Source organism: Arachis stenosperma, chromosome 7, assembly GCF_014773155.1.
Source record: "Arachis stenosperma cultivar V10309 chromosome 7, arast.V10309.gnm1.PFL2, whole genome shotgun sequence".
NCBI lineage: Eukaryota > Viridiplantae > Streptophyta > Magnoliopsida > Fabales > Fabaceae > Arachis > Arachis stenosperma.
In genome coordinates, this window is record NC_080383.1 from 20968890 (window position 1) to 20985055 (window position 16166).

A 16166-nucleotide genomic window follows, 5' to 3' on the forward strand; every position below is an offset into this window, starting at 1 on the left:
TCTAATACTTAAAAATATAAACTAATAACTACTAAATAATTCTTGAACTTTTCAAGTCTCAAATATTTAAAATACGTATCAATTTATTTTTCTAAAATTACTTATATATTTAATATTTGACCATGTTGATATTAATGTGGTTGTATAATTAAAATAATTGAGCGCATTAGATAAAGAAAAAAATACGGTCAGAGATACTTAGATAGATTTAGTTATAATATTAATTTGATCATTCAGCATTTTTTATTTAAAAACATACTTTAGATTTAGGGAAGGTTAGCCAGCTGGAAAGGACGACTACTCAACAGGGCGGAAAGATTTTGCATGATTAATTCGTTAGTGGCTGTTATTCTTACTTACCACATGCAAGCCTCATTGTTTCCCAAAAGGATAACGAATTCCATAGCATCTATGATGAGGAATTTTCTTCGAAAAGGTCAAACTAATGGTCGCTAAATCTTGTTAACTGGAAGATACATGTCACCCCAAAAGAAATTGGTGGTATGAAAATTAGAGATCCGTTTTGTACTAATGATGCTCTTCTTGGGAAGCTAGTTTGGCAATTTTTTCATTATCCCCACAAGCTGTGGGTTCAGCTGTCGGCAGATAAATGTCGATTTTTCTTGAGTGACGATTTCAGTCGTTCTAGGGATAATGAATTATATGTTTGGAGGAGTCTGTGTAAAACTTGGGATATTTTGAAGGATAGTTTTGATTGGTGCATTGAAGATTTGGATCAGAATTTTTGGTTCTCTAAGTGGAAGAAAGAGAGGCCGCCTTGTAATGAGATGGATTATGTTCACATTTCTAATTCGGATCTCCGGATTTTAGATCTTTGGTCGGCGGGAGAGTGGCACCTTAAGAATGTCTATTCTCCTCTTCAATAGTTTTTGCATGACAGAATTCTCTCCTACAACCCGAATGTTCAAGCGGGTTCAGTAGTAGGATTGGCTTGGACTAGGGGGCTAAGGTTTATGATGCTCGCACTGGCTACTGTTGGCTCAGCAAGATGTTTAGTTGGGAGGAGAGAGGGAATTAGCTTTATCTTTGGTGTCAGCTTGTTCCGGAAAAGATCAAATTCTTGGTTTGGCTTTGCCTGCGAGAGGCACTGCCCACTACAGTTTTGCATTTCAATAGAGACATGTTGCCTTCAGATAGTTGCCCCAGTTGCCTAACTTGCTAGGATACAGTTTCTCATTGTATGCGGGATTGTCCGAAAGCTCAACTGGTTGGCAGCTGCTGGGAGTTTCTGTCATCCTCTAGATTTGAATAACCAATTCTTATCCCATAGTAAAGAGCATCTTTTTCGATTCTTTGATGGTCTTTGGTGGATTTGTAGAACACAAAATAATGAGATTTTTAATCACTATGAGCCTTGGCCTCAATTTAAAGTGGCTAGTATGGCTTTAGCCTTGGAGAAAGAGTTTCAGAATGTCTTTGAAGTGAATCGAGTATCTATTCCTTCTTCGATTAGTTGCTTTTAGGTTCCCCCTCAATGAGTACTTTTAAGATCAATTGTGATGCTAGTTATTTAGGATTTGGTAATCGGATGGGTTTTGCCTGTGTTAGTAGAGACTGGAATGAAACTTGGCAACGAGACTCTTTGGGAACAATTGAGAGCAGCAATATTCTTCAAGAAGAGTTATTTGCTATTTGGAGAGGTTTTCTTTTAGTTTGAGACTTGGGACAAAAAGACGTGATTTGCGAAATGGATTGTCTAGAGACTTTCAATCTTGTCACTAATTTTCATGATAATGTTGGTCATGTAGATTCATTGGTGCTTAACGTCAGAGAGATCATGACTTGGAAGTGGCACATTGATATTCGTTTGATCTTAAGGGATGCAAATATAGTGGCGGACACCATGGCAAAAATGACGATGATATTTCATTTTCAGCATGTAAAGCTTCCAGTGCTTTAGAAGGAGTTTGAGAAGAGTATCCAACAGAACTGTCCTGCGCCTTTTTAGTCTCTTGAGACTCTATTTTTTTCTTTCTGTTTGGTTATTTTTCTTACTTTTCTGTCACAAAAAAAGGCATACTTTAGATAAAAAAAAAGTTAAATTAGGTCTCTAATTTTTTAACTCGAATATAAATAATCTTTGATTAAGTAATAATACAAAAATGTTCATCATCTTTTAAAATATGAAACATTTAAATTCATTCGTTCAAAATATATAACAACAATTTAAATTTTTTGCTTTTTTAAAAAGTGATAGATGATTTTATATTTTCAATTAATAAAAAATTTATTTGTCTTTGGATTAAAGTCAGAAACTTATTTATTAAAGACACTTTTTAAGCACCAATGATAGCAAAATTAGTTGTTCCAATTAATTATTTTGGGTTGGAGTAATAAGTTAGATGGTGTTGTAACTGAACCTAGAGAATTTAGATTTTTTAAGGTAAAAAAAATTGATAAAGTGATAAATTGAGAGATTAATTACTATTAAATTTATAACTTTCATAAAATATGTGCTTTATTATTTTAATTTAAAAATAATTAACTCATTACTTTACTATTTTATCAACTATTTTTACTTTAAAAAATCTTGATCCGTACATAGAGATAAGCATTGAAAGTATAGTTATTAACGGAAATATTGCTTCAGTCCTTTGTCTCCAGAAATTTTTATTTTTTATGCTTCTATTTTTTAGAAATATTAAAAAAATTAAAATTTTATATTCCGTAACTAAAATTTTAGTTCTAATATTTAGTTACTAAATATAATACTAAATTTAAGTCTTTCGATTCCAATTTTAATCTCTAAAAATAAACACTATAATGATTACACAGGAATCTAATACTACTTTCGGTTAAAAAAAAAAGTGGTATTAAGAAAATTATTAATTTTATATATGAATTAGTGTCGTCCAAAGGAAATAAAATTATTATTATTTCTTTCCACTATTTTCTCCCTCTTTAACAATAGGGAATGTCAAGGAAATAAAGAAAGGAACCTGGTCTAAATTTTTGTTAACAAGGCAATTATTTAATATAAAAAATTTAAAAATAATAAAAAAAATTAACAATAAGGTATTAAACATATATATAGGATAGTATGTTACCAAAAATAGTATAAAAGATATAACAATATAATATAAGCTATAGCACGATCACCAAAAATAATATGGGAATGAGTAGTGGCAGAAAAATACAGAATCAAGAGTACAGAACTAAGAAAAATCCTAAAATGTAAATCTTCATCTGTATAATAAAAATAAAAAATAAAATAATAATCTCAATCCGAGACCATATAAAAAAATGAAAAAAAAAATAGTATATAGTAATACATAGCAATATATATGATATATATTGTACTAATAGTAATTATAATGAACGATAGTTCTAATAAGCACCAAAAAATCATGATCTATAACTTGAGCCTGAACTTGCAGCTACTGCTCTTGATTCTAATGGAGTTATTAGCATTAAGATTATCCACAACAATCCAGCACCTAACCCTGAAAGTGATCTTGAATATCTTCAACTTCCCAAACTTAATCCTCACCGGTTGCTTCGCCTTCAACCGAAGAGGAACACTTCCACTTTGCTGCAGTTGTTGCGTCAACGAATTTTCCAAAGCTGTTGCATTTTCTGCTTCCCCTGAAAGAGGAATGTTAAGAACTGTAGTGTTATGGTGACCTTGGTAGAATTTTGGTAACGATCCATCACATAGTTTTGTGCCATTGTAATAAGCACTAATGTGGCTTCCACCTCTGTAATCGATTCCAATTCTCTTGTTTGGATTCCGAGCTGTTATTGTCAAGTTGAATGTGACACTTAAGCTATCGTTGTTTGAAAGATCGAATCTTGTCACCCCAATTTCGTTGATGGAGTATTTCGGAAGCTTCGGTCTGAACACAAGATAGAGTATACCCACCGTTGCGCCGATCGCCACCACCAGGATAAGCAATATGCTTATAAACCAACAGAGGAATTTGCAGCAGCAACCTCTTCTTGATCTTCTGTTGCGAGCAGGAGGAAGCGGAGGCGGCGGTGGTTGTTGATTTGACAACTCCGGATCGCCTTTATCCGATCTGGACATGTTCCTTGGCACCAAAGGTGCCGATGGTTGTGGCGGTGGCGGCGATGGTGGTGATTCAACATCATGATGAAGAGGGTGGATTCTCTGATTATCTCCCATAGTTGGTACAAGTATATGAATGAATGTGATCTCAAATGAAAAATGGGGTATCAAGTTTTGTTACTTTTGGCTATGGAAGTGTATTTAATGAATGAAATGATCATGTCTTTGAAAAGTTTGGATTAGGTCATGGCATATATGAAGGGTTGGAAGATTGAAGCTTTTCCAAGTTTTGACTTTGATGGCATCAAATGAAAAATGTCACCTTCTATAGGTAAAGTCATGTTCTAAGTCACATGTCATATTGAAGTGCAAGATATTCAATTCAATCTTTGTGTCTTTATAATAAAAATGCCGCCGAAGTTTCTATTACTGCTTTCTTTTTTCTTTCTTTCTTTCTTTTTTTTTTTCCTTTTCTTTTCTGGGGTCCTTGCGTCTCTTATTCGAGCATTATTATATGCTTTCTGAAATTCTTGAATGCCATCAAGAAAAGTTGGGTATTATATTCGATATATACCATTTCGTTATAACCATGAGTACATGTAAAAAAAATCAATCACTAAATTAATTATATGTATAAAATATATTTTAAAATATTAAATATATATTTAAAATAAATTAAATAATATTTATGTTTATACAAAAATATATAATATTAAATTTTTTATGTGCCTATAGTATTTTTATTTTTTGGATTTATCTATCATGTATTCTAAGGGTATAAGTCAAGATTACAAATTGAATAAATTTTTATTGAAAATACACAAAATTTACATTTTTAATGTATTTATTTTGTATTTATTAAATAAAAAAAATTTAAAACTTTCGACTAATGATAAACTTATCATGTATTCTATAAGAGCACATGTTAGCTAAACCTTTTTTTTATAATACTTAAAATAATAGTAAGATTAATAATAATAAATATTTATTGAAGACATACACGAAAATTCACAAACAATATTATTTAGAGGTTAATAATGGACAAATATGGGATTTTTAGTAAAAGTAATAGATATGCATTTGAGTTATTCATTGTAATTTATTGTCAATAGACTATTTGAGTAGTAAGTTACATCACAATTTTCTGAAGTTCGACAGTAGTATTATTACTGTTACTTGCTTAATTTAACATATTTACAATATCCGATCTCCAAAGAAAAGAGATGTTTTATGTTCAAAACCAATGTCAATTGTCAACTTTTTTAAAAGGATAATTTTGGAAGAACAACAAAACAATACCTAATAATAGCTTGCCAACATAAATCTTGAATATGTGATTTTAAGATTTTGAATAATGTATACTTTTTACCGATTTTTCTTATTTTCTAAGTGTGTGTTTGGATTTCAGTTTGCAAACGGAAATTTGCATAAAAGTGATTTTGCAAACTTGCTTTTGATGAAAAGTAAGTTTGTGTTAACGTGACTTATGTTTGGCAATTTTATATCAAAATTGATTATAGTAAAATAAATGTTGTTTGGATTATACTATTCAAAATCACTTCTAGATGAAAAATTACTAAAATAGACATCAATTAAAATATTATTTTTTATATTATTCTATTATTTTACTTTAAATATTTGAATAGTTCTTATTAATTTATTTTATAATAAAGTTAATATTTACTTACTAAATTAAAATAACATATAAAAATTGACAAAATATATTTTAATACATAAAAATACTAATAAATATTAAAATAAAAGATAAAACACTAATGAAATACATAAAAAATAATATCTTATACAAAATCAGTATACTCAATAATTTTATTCTTATAAAACTTTTTTGACATCCAACATTCATAATTTTATAAAACGAGAATTCATGTAAAACGAGAATTCATGTAAAATAAAAATAAAAATATAATAAAATATAAAACGAGAATTCATGTAAATAAAAAATGATAAAAATTTTATAAAACCAACAATATATATCATATGAATAAAAGAAATATAATAAAAGAGAAAAAAAATTCATATGAACAATATATATCAACAATATATATCATATAAAACCAACAATATAAATACAGTGCATAAAAGAGAAGAAAAATAAAATTCATATAAACAAGAAATAATAAGAATACCATAAAAAAATTAATAACATACATGAGAGATGAGAGATTAGAACACTGAAAAATAATATAAAAAAGGTCAATGATAAAAATAAGTAAAAAATAAAAAAGAACAAAGTTAAATAAAAATAAAAAAGACACCTTACATATTAAACATAAAGAACAGTAAATGATAAAAAAAGTTCATATGAACTAAAAAATAATAAGAAATAAAAATGTAAAAGAGAGTACTATACATGTTATAAATTTAGTATTTTTTGGACTATAAATTTTTATTATTTATGACTCTTTTATTACTTATAATTACTATATAATAAAAACAAATAAAGTACAATAAAAATAAAAAATAAAAACAAAAAAAAATCATACAAACATAATATATAATAATTACAACCAACAATATATATCATATAAACAAAAAAATTATAATAAAAAGTAAATAAAATTTATATTAATATAATCAAATAAAAAAATAAAAAATTTTATACATAACATAAATATAGTATAATAAAGGATAGAAAAAATAATTTATATAAATAAAAAATAATAAAAATTAATAAAAATAAAATTTATATCAATAATAATTGTCATATAAATAAAAAATACAATAAAAATATAACAATAGAAAATTAAAAAAATAACATCAGAACACTAAAAAAATAATATGAAAAATATTTATTATATAAATAAAAAATATAATAAGAAATAACTAAAAAATATTAAAAAGAAAATTAAAATCTTTACCTTGATAGTGATGAAAACAAATCTAAAAGAGTTTGATAAAAAAAAATTCTGTAACTAAAAACATAGAAAGCACTACTGTGTGAAATTATGTGGTTATGGGCATCCTTTTCATAGAAAAAATGAAGGGTATAGTTAGTAGATATGAAATGAATTTCTTACCTAACTCCTCCAACGGTCATTAATCTTCCCAACGTGAACGCAGAAGCTTGAATTTTTAGCTTCACGTGAACGTACGTTCACAGGTGAAAGCACTTCTGGGTTAGGGATTCCAAAAAATTGCCAAACACAACAATATAGCGTTCAAGATGTTCAAACGAACTTTTATGTTTCTCAACGTGAACTCCAAACACACCCTAAATTTTGTTGTCCTCTTAGCAGAACAAATTTTAGAAATAAAAGTATAATGAATATTATATAACCCCGCCTCTCAAAAGTAATTTCCAATATTATTATTAGAATAAATTACCATTTGTACCCATGAAAGATACAAAAGTTAGTAAATGTACCCATATAAAAATAAAACGATAATTGTAATCACAGAAGATGGCTTATGTGTGCCAAAAGTACCCTAACAGACAAATTGCGTAACCAACGTCCAGTACTTTTGGCACACGAAGGCCATCTTCCGTGGTTACAATTGTCGTTTTATTCTTATATAGGTACATTTTTAGCGTCTATATCTTTCATAGATACAAATAATAATTTATTATTATTATTATTATTATTATTATTATTATTATTATTATTATTATTATTATGTGTCTAATATAGACACCCAAAAAAAATGTGTGTAATAACGGTTTTCATCCCACAGAACAACTAATGTAAATAGTCAATTTGATTGAAAGATATTATATATACTGGAAGCAATTCACCAATTCCCTTGTTTATAAGCCGCTGTCAATTGAGAAGAAGTTGTGCACTCAATCTTATATAGTTTGAAACGGAACATCATTTAAATGTTTCATAAATAAATCTCTTAATTCCAATCCCTTATTTTTTAATTATCTCTTAAAATTAAGATGCAATCCTGTAAACTTAGCTTACCCACACCGTGTACATAACTCAAACTTTGGTAAGTAGGTAAACAAACGCGTGCAATACATAACAAACAAATTCCTTTTCTTTTTTTTTTTTCATCTTTTGAAATTGGTCTATTGAGTTACACATCTTATAAGATTAAAACAAAAAGAAAAATCCATGGATTAAAATGAAACTTACTCCATGACAATAATTTATGTGAAGAATTTTGAATAAAATCCCTCATGATATACCAGTATATATCTAGAACATATTATGCTGACACTGAATTCATTTATTTTTCCCTTATTTACTTTGACGAAAAGCTAAAATCTCAATTCTCAACAAGGTATTTCGCCACATTTTGCTTACTACTAAGTAAAAAAAATATAAAACGTTGCATTCACACTAAGAGAAGGTTTCACCTTAGAAGATTCCTTCATGCGTGTGCTTTTCTCCGCCTCTAATACAGGCACAGGGACTTGGTCATGGCCGTCGCAATTAATTAATTAATTAATTGTATCACACAAGTTCTAAATCAAATTAACACACAATTAATAGATGAGTTTATCAATTTTCAATTCCACTGTGTTGGTGGCTCACATTGGTCCTTGTGATATCATTGATGGCATCACATCTCTATATACTAGTATATTATTATTGTGCTAACTGTATATTAAAATTAGTCACTAAAATCAACTATCAGTATAAAATATATATTAGAATATAAATATGCATTAAAAATAAATTAAATCACATATGTATTTATACATAAATACATTAGTAGTTGATTTTAATGACTAATTTTAGTATACCAATAACATTTTTTTTCTTTAATAATACAAGTGTTTAATGAAATAATAATGCAAAGATAGATGGCTACTCATTTACACGAAGATGTTTTCGCATAAAATTAGTATTTAAGATATAAATCTGTATCATGTTAAATAATTTAGCTAAAATATATCTACTTTATATTGGACAATTACTTCAGTACTTTTTGAAAATTAGAGAGTAAATCACTTTTTTTATATATTACACATAATAAGCATAATTATATATGTATTTAACGTATAAAATAAATTTTTTTACGTATTTTATTATAAAATATTTTAAATTAAACTTTAGATAATTAATTTATTGCATCATTTTCTTTGTTATAAGACTATAAAACTTATGAAATACTTACATAATCATATATTTGATATATGTTCCAAAAATTTATTTTTAGTGAAACTCTAACTATGTTTTGAATTAGTTAAACATAATTATTTTATATGTTAAAAGCATACAAAATAGGCATATATAATAATACATGAAAAAGTGTAATTCGCTTTTTAGTTTTGAAATGATATTGGAACGGTTGTCTTTATATTATTAGCATGGTTCTGAAAACCGGACCGGACCGGCCGGTTCAACCGGAAAAATCGGGAACCGATCAATTAATCGATCCGGGTAAGTTCAAAAATCGGCCAACAAAAAACCGGTAAAAAACCGGTCGAACCGGTCGATTAACCGATAAATCGGTCGAACCGACCAATTTTTTAACGGTTTTTTATTAAATTAATATATTTAAAATTATTTTTAAGTTTTTTAATAATTTTATTGAATATTTAATTAAACCGGTTGAATCCTGGTTAAACCCCGATCGAACCATTAAATTATTGAACCAGTAATTTCACCGGTTCATTGACCGGTCCGGTTCTCGCAACCTTGATTATTAGTGCATAATAGAGTAATCTCAAGCAAATAGAAAAAGGAATTGAGATCGATAAGCATAGATTGTCACATAAGAAAATGCGTTGGGATAAATATACACAGAACTACAAGTTGAATAAGTTATTTTTCAAATTAATTTAATTAAACTTTTTTTTTCCTCTTTTTTTTAATTAAAATTTTTTGTTATTAATTTTTAACTTAATTAAATTTAGTTACTAAAATGATTTAGTTATGTACATCCAATAATAAAATATAGGATAAAGTATATTTTTTATTTTTAAAGTTTGTTAAAATTTTTAAAAATATTTTTAAATATTAATTTTGTCTCAAATTTTTTAGAATTAAATTTTTAAAAAATTTAAGACTAATCCAATAATAATAATTATATGTAACTTGTTTGTGTTAAAAATTATCCTTGTAAAATTATTACTAAATTTGTCCTAAATTTTTTTAAAAATTAACTATCAAAAAATTTATTTAATCAAACAAAAGATATTAAGATAAAATTAAAACAATAAAATTTTAAAAAATTTTAAAAGCAAAAAGCATACATTACCCCCAAAATATATGTATTTGCATTTTGTAAGAGCGATGTTATGTAATGAGAAATCATTAGTTGAGTTGAGATGATTCAGAAATAGAAACTTGAAAATTATTGTAATTAATTAAACCATGACACAGAGCTGTTTTATCCAATCATAACAGCAAGTGTTTTCACTTCAATGAACAAAGATAATTGAGAATTAGCCTTAAATTGAAAAACAAGAAAGTGTTGCAAAGTATGCAACTTCAAACTAGATGAACTGTTGAAGCATATTCAACGTTACAAACAAGAAATCACCACAATTCCATCTGTTATGTTGATGCAACAGGTATACTGTTGTGGTGATGAAGAACTTTAGAAGAAGAAGAAGAAGAACCACTAAGCCTTCCGCGCCCAATTCCGCTGCTATGTTGATGATCATCACACTCTCTTTTCTTGCAGTTCAATGCTTTTCTAGCTTCAGCCACAGCGTCACTACCTTCCATCAACCTTGAGCTCCAACAATCTGTTGAATCAGCTGAGTTTGCTTCCCATGTGTTTGATGAAATGCCCCACTGATTTTGCTGTTGTATTTGGCCACTTTGAGTGATGAAGCTGTTGCTACCTGAAGATTCTTGGTCTTCCATGTCCACTACCCCACAAACTGAACCACCCCTCTTCACTGTCACATACTTGTGCAAGCTTGGTTCCATCACATCATCACTCACAACTACCTCGGATTCCACAAATGGCTCCACCCTCTTCTTTGCATAATGGTTGCTACTGTTATTCGCACCTAGTGATGGAGTTTTCTTGTCCTCAGAGAATGCACCAGCAGAGAAGTTTGGGCTTGTGGTGGAGTTGAGATCGGCGACAGCTTCGAGGATCGAGCAAGCTTTGGAGAGACAAGCTGGGAGAGAAATGGAAGGCTGTGTTGTGTTTGTGTTCTTTTGGTGGAAGTTTTGGATGTCTTCAAGAAGGAGGGAGGTATAGGACTGTGGTACAGGGTTCATTAGTGTTTCAGGGTTGAGATCTAAGTCCCTTGATCTTCTTGATGACCTGCTTCTTGTTAGAGATTGGGGTTTGATGTTGTCAGCAACACCTGATGGCACTATTGTCTTCACCACAACATTGTCATTGTTCATTGATGCCATTCCCTTGCACTCTTCCTCTTGTTGCTCCTTCACCTTGCAATTTGCAGTAACACCTTTCTGCAATGAACATGGATTCTGAATATTAGGAAATTATAGAATATCATCAATCCATTCTTCACATCAACAAGACAAAACAGAAAGAGAATGTGATTTTGAGTAAAATTTTTATACACCATTGAAATGTCGACAATACGTCCAGCAAATGTTAGATTCAAATAACAATACTGAAACAGAAAAAATCAAATCTTTCTGGCTGATATAGATAAGAATACAGGATGGTGGATCAATTTAAATTGATACCTGATTAGCTTCTGCTTCAGCGTCCTTCTTGGGTCTGTTTTGCACCTTGTTGCTGCTGCTATTGTTGGCATTTGATTGTGGATAAGAAAGGGAATTAGGATCAATCTCATTCAATGGATTCCTTCTATAAGGAGACTGTTCAGTTTTCCTTGAAGAGTTGTTGCGGCTAATTGAAGGTTGTTGCTGCTGATTCCCTGCATTCCCATTGTTTCCTCTTGCAGGAGAGTGTGCTCTTGCAGGAGAGAGTGCTCTTGCGGGAGATTGTGCTCTTGCGGGAGACTGAGACCGTGGTGATGCTGCACCCCTTGAACCAGCCACACCACATTCACCAACATTTCTCTTAACAGTTATCCTTTTGACACCTGTAGCCGCTGCAGATTCTCCTCCACCAATTCCATTGTTACTCTTATCCATGACCAGTGATGTAACAGTGGCAGGAACGGACACCAACTTCCCAGGCCTAGTAGAACCTGCACTATTGTGGTTGCCATTTCCATTGTTGCTTCCATTGCCATTGGCACCGTTTGTTGTCTCTGATGACCTTCTTCCAGGAGATCTACTCACCCTCCTCTCCCTGCTGCTAGACCTTTGATTCTGCTGCTGGTCCCGTTCTCTGCTTGGGGTCCTTCTCCTTGGAGATGGCCTCGGTGACTGGCGGTTGCGCTGGCGGTGTTGGGCACGGTGGCGGTTCCCGGTGGCTACCCCATCATATTCCTCACACAAATCACTGTTGTCAGTTGTAGTAGCATTGCCCCTCCTTTGGTCATCATCATTGGAATTAGCATCATTGTCACAGTGATCAAAATCAAAGCTTCTCTTTGAGCCTGAGTACTTTCTCCCACCAGAAGAAGAGGCAGCTCTACCAGAAGAGCTTCTGCTGAGCCTCCCACACTGGATCAGAATTGCATCCACCTCTTCTTTTGTGCAGCTTGAGGTCCTCACACCACTAGCAGCAATGTTTGGTGTAGAAGGTGCAATTTTGTTCTTGTTGTTTCCCATTGATTCGGCAGATTCTGAGGATGACCCATCATTTGAATATGCTGACAGGTTCTGCTGAGCAGTGCAAGGTTGAATCTTGGAGCTCCTTTCATCGTGGCTCTTCCTGTGCTTAATGATAAAAATCTCTTTTTTCACTTGGTTTTCACCTTCATGCGCTGCTGCTACCACTACTGTGTCATGTTTCTCTTGCACGGTGTTCTTCTCATTATTGAGGTTCATTTCTGGGTTGGTGGGTTTGGATAGGGTGGCGGTGACACCACCATTTTCAGAATCCTTTAGCTTAGAAGGAACCTGAAAAGTTGCACCTGGAGAAGTAGTTGACCCTTTCTTCTTGCTCAAACATGCACCCATGGGACTTTGCAGTATTGCCTAAAAACAATAAACCAAAAAAGGAGTGGGAAAATAAAAAGGGAAGTAAATGAAATGGGCAAGGATGTTGAAGAAATTAAAAAGGGATTTGAATCAAAGATGTTAATTAACTAATAGAGAGAAAAGAAAGGTGAAGCAAGAGAGAAAAAGGGGGTGAAGGATATTTGAATTTCAACTATGATAAAAGAGCAGAAGAAGTAGAACGTTACCCAAGAAACATTTTTTATTAGAAAAAAATTGTTACTTTCAGAGTTAATGAGAGAGATAGAGGAAGGGGGAACAGAATTCAAATTTTGGTGAAGAGGGCGGGCTTCTCTTCAATAGTTCAAGCTAAAGCTTAATAAGATCCGTTGGATGGGGATCTAGTTGTGGTTGTTGTCTGACTCAGTTGACCCTACAGCAGCACTAACTAAAATTTCATGACCCTTTTTGAAATATTCCAACTGATTTATGCAAAAATAATGTGAATTTTTCGCCGTATGTGGAGACAAAACAAGTGAGTTATTTATATTCCCTGTAGAATTATGTTATATATACAAAAATAATTATTGCGTAGAGAGATATATATTTGGTATTTTATTAAAAAAACTTAGTGTATTACTATAATTAAGTTTAATTATTCATCTAACAAATTTAATTATTTTATTATGATAGATTTGATTATTTAATTGAAAATGTATAAATCAATATCTTTAAATATATACAACTATATAGTGACTAATTTTTAGTGTATATAGAATATTTTTGTTCATTATTTATGTATATTGAGTTTTTTTGTGGGTAAAATTTGAGATTAACATTTGTCCAAGATGTATTTTGTGTTTTATTTAACAATTTAACAGTGTAAATAATTACACCAAAACATTTATGTATCTCCAATGTGTCATTTTCTGTATATCTGTCCTTGTTCTCTTCTGCCAGGATTCAAATTTGCCCTCAAATTTGTACAACCGTTGAACTTGATTAGATCCACAAAAGGTTAATTTAAAAGTTACCACAGGTCTGGATATTGGTTAAACAAAAAGATGGGTAACGGCTATATTCGTTTGGATTCTCCTTGGTATTTTCAATGGAATATTTAAGCCATAGACGTGGACGAGAATGTTTATACTTACTCATATGAAAAGAATTTAGTGTTGCCAGCACGTTACTCTGAAATTTTATTTTATTTCTCTTGATTTGGATGCATGTTCCATGACATAACCATAAGTCCACAACTAAACTAAGATGAAGGAAAGGACAGTCAAACTACAATGGGAGACTAGAATATTCATCTGGCAGCATGGATTAGGAGTATCTTGAGAAGTTGCATTGCACAAAATTAAAATTTTGTACTTCCAAAGTTCAAAGTTCAAACTGATTTGCTTCCGGGAAAATAATCCTTAGGAATGGGAAAGTGTTCATATGTTTTCTATAAATAGATACGAAAAAATATTCTCCAAAATGTCTAGTTTAAATTTTGTAATGAAAGTAAAATTGGTGATTTATGCTGATTTGAGCATACAATATAATTACGATATATTTTGACATCATGTACATATTAAGGGGATCGGTGAGCAAGGGTGGCAAAGCCGGTCAAACTCACTTAATCAACATTCAACCGGCCAAATCCATTAAGAAAGATGAACAAGGTTAGTATTTAGAACTTACAAAATTAGTATTGCCAAACTCCTAGGTTTTAAATGTTTTTCCATTAGTATTTCAAAAATATATACAAAAATTAATAATTACCACTTTTGTTTTTATTACAAAATTATATTTCTATTTTTAAGGAATAAGTATTGTTTTGGTCCCTCACGTTGAGAGTCGGAATCGAACTCGTCCCTGATGTATATTTTGATTTAAAATCATTCTTAACGTGTTTTTTTTTTATTAAAATCGTCCTTTGTAAAAAAAAATTTAATTTTATTCCTAAAATACCCCTAGTTTAATAAAAAAATTATAAAATTAAAAAAAAAAAGAAAAGAACACGTTTTGGGGGAGAGGAAATGCGTTTTTGGGGGTGGGGGCCGAAAGGAAATGCGAAGGGGGGAGGGGAGGGAAAGGGGGAAGGGAAAGGGGGGGAGATGGGACGGTGCCGGCGAAGCTTGGAGTTGCCATCGCCGTCGCCGGAAGAAAGAAGAAAGGAGAGGGGCTGCGACGGGGGTGAAGAGAAGAGGGGAAAGAGAGAGGGAGCACCGGTGGATGGGAGGACCGTTCATGCATGCTTCTGCCGCCGTGGAGTGCGTCGCCGGAAAGAAGAGCATGATGTTAGGAGGGCGGCGCGCGAAGGAGAGTGAGAGGGATCCGAGGCTGAGCTGGTCCGTGCATGCTTCGTTGCCGGTCCGCGGGTGATGGGTGGCCAAGGAGAGAGAAGAATTCGAGGGTGGAGTGCGTCGCCGGTCCTCGGACGCTCCGTCACAGCCGCTGGGGATGGGTGGCCAAGCGCCGGTGGTTTTGCATCTGCTTTTTCTGTTTCTTCTTCTGCTGTATCTGCTTCTTCTGCTGCATCTGCTTCTGCAGCTTTGGCTTCTACATCAACATCTTCTTCTTCTGCATCTGCTTCTACTTGAGTTTCTGTTTCTGATTCTATGACTGCCTCTGCTTCTGCATTTGTGACTGCCTCTACTTCTGATTTTGATTTGTTGTTTTTTATTTGGTTGTTGAATTTGTTGAATTTTAGTTGATTTGTTGAATTTTTTATTTCTGAATTTGTTGAATTGATTTTTGGATTTGTTGAATTTGTGAAATACACTGTGGTTCTTGCAGGGGAATTGGTTACCTTCTGCACTATGAGACCTTTGTTTTTGTGTGGGTTTTGATTTGAATGGGTTTTTGGTGTGTTAACTGGGTTTGCTTTCAGTGTACTACAAGTGTAATTGTTAGGTGTTTGTGGAATTAGGGATTTCAAGTGGAATTAGGTGTTTGTGTAACTGGATTTACTTTCGAAGATGATTGAAGATCATGATGCTCGTGGTAGTGAAAGGAGAAGAGAAAGGTTGAAGAAAAGGTGCTAGTGGTAGTGGAGGGCATTTTTGTCCAGAAAAAATTAAAAGGACGATTTTAATACGAAAAAACACGTTAAGAATGATTTTAAATCAAAAGATACATCAGGGACGGATTCGATTCCGATCCTCAACGTGAGGGACCAAAACAATACTTATCCCTATTTTTAATTATCATTTTTTTAAACT

General features: G+C 31.6%; 2 protein-coding genes across 3 annotated transcripts; both read right to left on the reverse strand.

Moving 5' to 3' along the window:
- Nucleotides 1-3127: 3127 nt before the first annotated feature.
- On the reverse strand, nt 3128-4365 carry LOC130940660 (NDR1/HIN1-like protein 6). The gene has a single exon (XM_057868867.1). The coding sequence runs from the start codon at nt 4145-4147 to the stop codon at nt 3374-3376; it is 774 nt and encodes a 257-aa protein (XP_057724850.1). The 5' UTR covers nt 4148-4365; the 3' UTR covers nt 3128-3373.
- A 5965-nt stretch (nt 4366-10330) lies between these two features.
- LOC130940577 (uncharacterized protein At1g65710-like) lies at nt 10331-13334 on the reverse strand. Of its 2 annotated transcripts, XM_057868763.1 has the most exons (3): nt 13203-13334; nt 11626-12993; nt 10331-11382 (listed from the first exon to the last, which is right to left on the reverse strand). In XM_057868763.1, the coding sequence occupies exons 2-3, from the start codon at nt 12973-12975 to the stop codon at nt 10504-10506; spliced, it is 2229 nt and encodes a 742-aa protein (XP_057724746.1). In that variant the 5' UTR covers nt 12976-12993; nt 13203-13334; the 3' UTR covers nt 10331-10503. The 2 variants fall into 2 exon arrangements, with proteins under 2 accessions (XP_057724746.1, XP_057724745.1); XM_057868762.1 differs by lacking the exon at nt 13203-13334 and having other exon boundaries at nt 11626-13161.
- Between the last annotated feature and the right edge of the window lie 2832 nt (nt 13335-16166).

Bases quoted from the DNA above. Each gene is read 5' to 3' on its own strand.
- LOC130940660 (XM_057868867.1), bottom strand. From the start codon at position 4,147: ATGGGAGATAATCAGAGAATCCACCCTCTTCATCATGATGTTGAATCA.
- LOC130940577 (XM_057868763.1), bottom strand. From the start codon at position 12,975: ATGGGTGCATGTTTGAGCAAGAAGAAAGGGTCAACTACTTCTCCAGGT. The intron at 11,383-11,625 runs GTATCAATTTAA...TGTTCATTGCAG, and splicing joins CTGAAGCAGAAGCTAATCAG to AAAGGTGTTACTGCAAATTG.